General features: G+C 45.9%; 1 protein-coding gene across 1 annotated transcript; it reads left to right on the top strand.

Moving 5' to 3' along the window:
- Positions 1–3,993: 3,993 nt before the first annotated feature.
- On the top strand, positions 3,994–8,372 carry itprip (inositol 1,4,5-trisphosphate receptor interacting protein). Its single transcript, XM_076286063.1, has 2 exons — positions 3,994–4,104; positions 5,662–8,372. Exon 2 carries the CDS (start codon positions 5,676–5,678, stop codon positions 7,305–7,307), a length of 1,632 nt encoding a protein of 543 aa, XP_076142178.1. The 5' UTR covers positions 3,994–4,104; positions 5,662–5,675; the 3' UTR covers positions 7,308–8,372.
- The last annotated feature ends 410 nt before the right edge of the window (positions 8,373–8,782 follow it).

Here is an 8,782-nt window from a genome sequence, read left to right as displayed (position 1 = left end):
GGAATCAACCAAATAAGAGCTAGGTCCTCCACTTTCCTTTTCTTGCCCGACATCCTCGAATCGACAGTGAGCCAAAAACTTCAAATCGACCGCATAGGCTACAGGGAGCTACCAATCAAAAAACAGATCTGTCTCAACACGTATTTTGGGAGGCGGTACCAAAGTGGGAAATTATTTAACCCTTTAAACGTAAACGCTACTGCATGAGGCGCTTTTTTTTTCGTTTCAACCTGAATACAGGGGACATTTCAGTCGTCATTTGAGATTGGTGTGGACACGTCCTTAAGTCCCCACGCAAATCTACGCCCCTGCCTTGTAGCATACCTATCTAATGCCAAGGCCTGAAGGGGACGGGGAAAACATTTACTTCTGCTACACTGGCAGAGAACTCATGTGAAACAGACTGTGGGAAGTGGAAGGGGTTTGAATGCTGTCCGGCACTATTATGAGTGGAACGGCGGAGGGATAGAACCGGATCAGGGTTCAGACCCAACTCCTCCAGGGGGTGCACGACTGGAAAATCTTCACCTGCTGCTATGCTTGGGTCCAGCTCTAGTTCTTCCAAAGTGTCTGTGCTAAATGGTGCCGCTGCTGGATGGCTGGTGCTGTTTGTGGGGGATTGGACATCTGGTACACCCTCCAAATGAGCCTGGGACAGTTGGTCAAGCCTAAAGTTAACGCCATCTTGGTCACTGTGATGCTAAGCACTAGTCCTGGTGTAGACTATGGCTACCCTCAACAGGTCTCCAACTGCAGGGTTACCGAGGCCTGGCTCCCTACCGATACCCCCATGAGGCTGTGGAGCAGCCAGTGCTGGTGGGCTGGATGAATCTTGACCGGTGGGAACAGGTTTAAGCTCGGAGCGATGCATGGTCTTAAGGGGGCCCTCTTCCCCATACGGCCTGATATTATAGTGTGTGCCAATTCCATCCAGACACTCCACAATTTCATACTTGGTGGACGCCCATGTATCCTGGATTTTGTGGCGACTGTGAAAATGGTTCTTGCAAAAGAGTGTACATGCACATTACATTTAGCAGACACTTCTTGACCAAAATGACTTATATATGTCAGCTATATTACAAGGGATCACATTGTCCCCGGAGCAACTTGGGGTTAAGTGCTTTGCTCAAGGGCATAACAGTGGAAGCCGGGAATTGAACCGACAACTTTCAGGCTATTGCATGCTAACCCAGCTCCTTAACCACTACACTACCACCGCCCACTAGAAAAAGACTAGAGTGCCAGGTGGTAATATGGGTACGGTGTCAGGACCACCATGCCTACGATATACCACAGCCTCTTCTAAGTGTCTTCTAGCACTAGCATAGACAGAAGTCAGGTACTCTTGATGTTGCACCATCCAATCAGTCGGTAGACTGTCCATGTGGTCACCTCCAGTATTTCCAAGTAGGTGGTCGACTGGTAACTGTGGCTTCTGACCGAACATCAGCTCGTATGGGGAGTGCTGTGTGGACTGGTGCACGGTGGTATTATAGGCGAACAGGAGCTGAGGGAGCAACTGGGGCCATGTACGCTTCTTTTCAGGGGGTAAGGTCCTGAGCAAGTCATGAAGTGTCCTGTTGAAACAATCATATTCAAACATATCATATATCCCCTCTGGATGATAAGCAGTGGTTCTACTCTTTGTTATGCTGTAGATATCACACAGGTGCTTCCAAAGCTCCCCCTCAAAGCTGCGCCCCTGATCGGAGTGGATTCTCCTTAGCACACCATACACATAGAACCATCTCTCAGTTAAAATCTCTCTGATCAGGGGTGGGAAAGGCCTGGGTAAACTTTGAAAAAACATCTGTGACTACCAGAACATTCTCTTGTCCTGTGTCAATGGCGATTATCTCCAAAGGCTTAGTTGCTAACAGGTTTCCCACGAAGGTTCTGGCTTGGGTTGTCTTGCTTTAGCAACCACACAGTGCACAGTGCTCACACAGTGCACCACTTTTGCACCTCATGCCACATCTGGGGCCAGTACCACCTCTGGTATAACAGATCTGTGGTCCTGTCCACCCCCAGATGGCCATGGTTGTTGTGCAGGCTAGTGAGCACTTAGACTTGCAACACCTTGGGCAGTAAAAGCTGCAGCACTGGATCCTTGGAAGGAGGAGCCTGGATCGCTCGGTACAAGGTCCCATCCACTTCCTGTATCTGGGACCACTGCTTTATCAGCTGCTGGTCTTCCCTTGGTTCACTCCACTTGCCTTAACGGGTAGGCGGTCGTCCCTGTCGCCAAAACCCCAGAAATCTGGAAATACAGGGATCAGTCCCTTGCAGGAGTTTCAGGTCTCTTTTGGTTCGATCAGGGATTGTGTCCACCATACAAGATTCTGTCACTTAAGAGTCTTGGATAGGTGCACTCGAGGCTTGCATGTCGACTATGGCAATTGGCAGGGGAACGTCCAGGCCGTGTGACACAGATCGCAAAGTGTTAGTGGGGCTTGTGAGAAGCCTAGAAAGGGCATCGGCATTGCGATTAGCTGTCCCTGGTCGATGTTTGATGTTGTAATCAAAGAGGACAAGCTGAGAAACTCAGCACTGTTCCAGAGCGCCCAGTTTCACTGACTGCAGGTATTGGAGGGGATTGTTGTCACTGTAAGGGGTGAACTTGTTGCCTAGGAGATACTAACAATTATTTTCTGTGATTGCCCACTTGACTGCATTGAGTTCGATTTTCATGGTATTATAATTTTACATGTTCTTCTCACTTGGCCGCAAGCCCCGGCTAGCAAAGGCTATTGGTCGCTGTAACCCATCCTTCTCCTGTGACAGAACTGCCCCCAATCCTGCATGGCTTGCATCCATCTCTAAGATAAAGGGACGACTGAAATCACCATAACCAAGGACTGCCGCTTGAACAAGCCGTTCTTTTAAGGCTCTGAATCCAGAAAAAGTTCTGAAGGCAAACCTGAACCTATACAAATACATTCAATGTTAACTATCCAATATTCAGATGTCTGTAATTGAAATATGCAAATTAGTGCATAATTAATGAGATATTGTTAAATTACATCCATAAACATATATTTTCAGAAAACTTGTAATGCAAAAACATATGGTCTCTACATAAATAATCAACTAGGAACGTTTCATAAGAATATCAAGGAGTTACATTTTTTACTCTATTCACCCGTTTTATGTTGCCTATGGAGGCCAGTTTTAGGCCGCAAATGCTAATTAGCAGGTTTAAAACTAAAAAATCAGCTAAGTAAATATGATATTCAGAATCAGCACCCAAAAATACCCTCTTTACCAGTATTTTCTCACATTTGACCCCCAAGTGATAGTAGTCCCAGTCTTGCATTATATAAATGATAGTATGCCTCTCTCTCAAAATAAAACTGATGTGCCTCTGGTCTGGGGACAGCTCCATCGTGCGGTCATACAGCGTGGATTAGCCTGCCTATTTCAATATCCACATCATGTCAGTGAATAGCATAGGCCTACTTTATTCCTCAAATCTTACAAATCCCGCGGAGGGACATGGTGTGAATTTATTTTTGTTGAGGTGAAAATGTATTTGTTGAGATTTATTGCACATTGATTTTGCGTTCCCTAGGCCTACTCTTCCGAGGGAACGCAAAACTTGCTCGGAAACGCAAAAATATGGAGTGAACACGAAACTAAAGGACCTCTAAAATAAATGTCCACCTTTAATAAATAATTCCCACGTGGCCCTGCGAGTGCGAGGACTTAGTAAAATAGTTTGCAAGCGATGGGCGACACCAACTTCGACGCTTTTCGGTCCCATCCACAACTCACTCCTCTGTTTTCATCCTAAACTGGTGACAATGTCCCCCCATTTTCAGCATAATATAACATGAACCCGTGCCCTCGCGCTGGAACAAACTCACGTGGACTGTATGCTGAGAGTCCACAGTAGGCTACGCGCGGAGAAGGAAGGAGGAGAGACGTATTTTGGCGAGTTCACCACAGCTCAGGAAATGAGTAGAACACTGCGCGAGGGCAAACCGACAGATCAGTCAAGTTACAGGCATAACGGGGACTTCCTCTTTTGGTGTAGTAGTGGATATGTAGCTTAACCCACCACCTTTTGAGATGGTCTGAAAACTCACCTGAGGACACAAGGTTTGTCTTTACTTTTAGTCTATTATAATTCGCATACATTTACGCATAGCCTACTCGCATATGAGACTAGTAAATTAGCCCTAATGAGTGAGTGTTCTGTTAGGCTATGACAAGCTCTAAACTGTTTATCCTTCAATGATTATTTTGTTTAGAATGTTAGTCAAACAGGTAAGTTTGGAGTGTTGTCTGTCTGAGACTAGTGTCTATTAAGCAACTTTTGAAAGCGTTGTTTCTAGTTTTTGTAGCAACTCGCAATATGCACCGCAAACCGCGGTGATGGCGCTTCGTCACTGTAGTTTCCACTTGGGCACGACATGCAAAGAGAAAGTGTGAGTCCTAGCAGTCCTAGCAGTTTCCCGGGAAACTCAGTGAGTAAACAGATACTACCATGGAAGGATGGCAAGAATAAGCTTATTTTTGACATGAGCCTTCACTCGTTAGGATAGCAGAAGGGGAGAGAGATTCTCAGCGTGCCTTTTTCTTTTGGTTTATCATCATGTGGCCATTGCCATGAAAAGGGGCACCCCTTTTTTTGAAGCTGACCATGCAAAACAGCCTATTTGGGTATTGTTACACTTTCAGTTGTGTCTATGTTTGTCTAGCCCCCTCCCAATAGCCTATCCAAATGAGTCAGGGGTGGTCAGCTTTGCAAAGTCTGTGTCCATACTTATGTCAGGATTTCTTTAATACACTCCGTTTGGCACCAGGCCACCTAAATTAAAAAAAAGTTCAGTTTTTAAACATTCTTCCATTTTTTACTGTGAGTTGGGCTTGCATGTAGCCTATGTAATGTTTGTCTTCTTTCAAAAAAATTCAGTAGGTCCTATTTAACACATCTGGTGGTTGTGATATGGTCCCTAGGAAAACGTTCCATTGTTTTATTGTGTTGCAATTTCTCTGTGTGGTCCAGAGCTAGTGCTGACATGAAATGAGCACTTTGCAAAGACACTAATTATGTAACTTCCTTCCTGGTGTACAGTTATATTTTTACACTTCCTAAAGTGACAGAAGAAATGAAGCACTACTGACACTAGTTCAGCACTGAATGCCTATAGATGCACATGGAGTTCTGTGTTAATATCTAGAATGTTTCACTAACCTGATGCTGTTGTCCTTAAAAAAAAACCCTGTTGGACTAGAGTGGAAACAATGTTATCAGCCTATGTAGAGTTATCAGGGGACACTGTTGTGTTGCAAAAAAAGAAAAAGAAAGGTTATCACACTTCCCTCCAGCGCACATATTTAGCCAGGCCCGGTATCTGCGTCAGAGTGGGCACGAGGCTATATTTAGACAGACAGCAGTGCTCAAATGTTTGTGTGTGTGTGTGTGCATTTGTGATGGGGACCGAGGAAGGAAACAAAGACGGTATAACAAATATTAGCATTGAATACATTATTTCAGACACAAAGGTGACCAAGTCATCATTTCTGATTCTTAGTGTTGTATACTGTAACATGGCCAGTCTGGAACATTTAGCAGCCTGCTAATAGCAGGTTCTTATATGCTGTCACGTGTTAATGTATGTTGTACTCATTTTAGTTCTGCCTACTCCACAGACTCCCTTGTGAGGATGCAGGGGGCCATTGCTCGTTTCTGTGTGGTGGTGGCAGCTGCCATCCTGAACCACCCCTTGCTCTTCCCCGACAACAGCACTGCGTTGGCCCCTGAACAGGAGAATGATCTGCTGGTTCGCATGAAGGAACACCAGGAGAGGCTGGAGGCTGAGCAGACTAGGTTGGAGCAAGAGCTCTCAGCAGACGCCCTCAGCGCTGACCTGGATGGCAGCTACAGCTGGTACTTCTGGAGCGCCCTCTCTCTCGTCATCTTCTTCACCATTGAGGTGTGCAGGCAGGAGGCAAGCCAAGTGGACGGCCAGGGCTCAGATGCACCCAGTGAGGATTTGGACGGTTGGTTTAGTGGAGGAGGGTCCAGAGACAGGGACTTGGTTTTAGAGAAGGGTGCCCTCGGAAGCCTCTGTGAGACATGCTTCCACGGGCCCACCCAGGAGAGTCGCAGGGTGCGTGAGTTTGTGGAGGGCTTCGCGGATGATCTACTGGAGGCTCTGAGAAGTGCAGGGGACCGCGAGGCTGACATGGAAGTGGAGGACTTTGTGGGAGTGGGAAGCGTGTTTGAGTCCTGGGGAGTCTGCAGGCCGTTCACATGTGACCTCATCGTGCCCTTTGCCCCGCCTGAACCCTATTGCTACCAGTTTCAACTGTGGTGCGGGCCATCGAGCGATCTGACACCGGACCTGTGGCAGGGCTGTGGTCAGATCCGTGTGGCCCGATTGGGTGAGGGTAGCGCTGACTGCCTGTGTGGGTCCACCAACCTAGGTGAAGACATGCTGTGCCTGGTCCATGCCAGGAACGACCCTCCCAAAGATGCTGACCACTGCCTAGAAGAACTCCTTTGCTCAAAAGGCACAACCTACCTGGCCAAAGACCAGGTCATGAAGTGGTTCCAGATCTCTGTGACCAAAGCGTGGGGGCGCATCTCACACAAGTATGAGTTTGAGCTCACTTTCCGAAACCTGGACTCCCCTGGAGCCCTAAAGATCCGTTTCAGGTCGGGAAAAGTTGTGCTGCTCAACCTAACCCCTGTGGTCCAGCTTGAGGACACAGACGCGTACTTCATCTCGCATTTCCCCACGGACGGCGAGAGCTCCTCGGACACGCACTGGCACCTCTCCTTCTCTGTGTACGAAAGAAATTTGCTCAAGCACCTGGCCAAGAGCCTTCCTGAGAGCTCCTGCCACATCCGGTGCCTGCAGGTTGCCTCGTTCCTCCACAAAAAGCAGACCAGCCTGACGGGCAGATGTGCTCTTACTAACTATCACCTGAAAACTGCACTGCTGCACTTGTTGCTTGCTAAACCCCCTTCTGCATGGGGACCTCAAAACCTGGACCAACGATTTGGAGATCTGTTGGGTTTACTCCAGAAAAGTATCCAGGAAAAGAGACTCAGTCATATCATCATCGGGAACTCTTCAGTTCCAGCCGAAATCAGAGTTCCTGAAATATTCCGGGCGGCAGAACCAGTCAATCTTTTCCGGCCACTGGTGCTGCAAAGGCAGCTGTACACAGGAGTGGTGGAGCATGTCCAAGAGATGGTCAGGAATGCTCCAGTTCTGATCCAGGAATACACTCCTCATGTTCCCAACGGAGATGTTCTCCGTGGGCCACACTCAGCTCGGCAGTCGTAGTGCGGCTCACCGCTAAAGAATGGACTGTAATCTGAGGTTCAGTGACTCGGTTGTAATTGCCTGACAAAATTACAGATTCCTATCACAGGAACTGTCGTGGCTGGGAAGGAACTGAATGAGCAGGGCTCTGGATTTTGTTTGGTGGTTGGTGTACTTTTTTTCCTGGAAAGCAGCTACTATCACCAAGACACCAATGACTTATTTCTCCTTCAGATTGCAGCAAAAAATACGAAGGCACTGATCACATTCTGTTCTGCTAACAGTGTAGGGTTTTTTATTGCACATTATTGCACATTACTTGAATGCTTTTCCCAAGGTCTCAAGGTCATTCTGTAAATATTGTGGCATTCCTTGTGGAAGAAGTAAATGGTTTTCACTGAACTCACTTAAAATTCCTCAGCATATCATTCAGGAAGACATGCCAATGGTACTTAGTCAGTTGTCACAAAGGTGGAGATAACATTTTAAGAAATGTGCCTACAGAACATGGTTTCGCTTTTGACCTTATGACTGTTCACAGTTGAACAGTTTCACAAAAGATTCGTTGCACTGCTTTAGAATAGGGACAGAGCTAGGAGTTGAAAACATTTGTATGTTTAGCCCAGAAAAGTTGTTATGGGGAAGGTGTCCAGGTGCTTGTTCATGTGTACACAGAATATAAGGGGTAATAGTACTTTGCTATTGCTATAGTCATTTGCTCCATTTAGAGAAACCTTATTATACGTATTTGAGACTTTCTTAGTTTTTATTTTTTAGGGTGCCAGAAGCCTGGCAACATATCATCAGTGAATCAGATTTCTAGGAAGTGTCAACACTAGCCCTGAACAAGAGTAGTAATTTAATAAAAGGTCACCAAATTTGCCTGCATATGTGTCAGTCACTGCACATCATGCTGTCTAAAGCAAAGGGAGGTCATTGTATTCCAATAAGCATGTCATTCGAAGAGATGTTTCAGGGCCTCTTCATGGGCTTGAGGCACAACTCACAGGGAAGTAACGTGAGTAAGTTAGTGCCACTTTATATCAGGTGTAGGGTACTTCAGTAAATAAAACATAATACGCTGTTGTTCTTGTGTAAGTATGATATTTTAATCCTATGTATATATTGTAATAATATTTTCTTACATAAGAAATACTTAATTTTCTAAATAGTAATCCAAAAACCACATAGTACCTAAGGATAGCAATCACCAACTAAGCCTTTTCACTCAACCTACTGAATATTAGTGTCATCACCGTTACTGGTCTGATGAAATGCTCAAAATGACATTCTAAAAACTTAATTTCATGAATGCTTGGTGTGTCAGCTTGCTTTGGAGTGTGTGGGCTGGTCACATGTTAAGTTAGTGTTAGCAGTCACATGTTAGTATTTCCTGTGTTCAAGTTCAGTGTTTATGGCAAGGAGAAGATATTGAGAATAGCTGAAAGGAGTCAGATGTCTATCAAAACAAAAGCAATGAAGTATCTTACCAATAG

Source organism: Alosa pseudoharengus, unplaced genomic scaffold (assembly GCF_046254945.1).
Source record: "Alosa pseudoharengus isolate Yale_2024_CS ecotype anadromous, Long Island Sound unplaced genomic scaffold, YU_APseudo_1.1 YU_APseudo_1.1_scf_15, whole genome shotgun sequence".
In the NCBI taxonomy this organism is placed as follows: domain Eukaryota; kingdom Metazoa; phylum Chordata; class Actinopteri; order Clupeiformes; family Clupeidae; genus Alosa; species Alosa pseudoharengus.
Note: the sequence above shows the minus strand (reverse complement) of the source record. Positions and strands in the feature narration are given on the sequence as shown.

Coding starts and splice junctions, on each gene's coding strand:
- itprip (XM_076286063.1), top strand. CDS start 5,676: ATGCAGGGGGCCATTGCTCGTTTCTGTGTGGTGGTGGCAGCTGCCATC.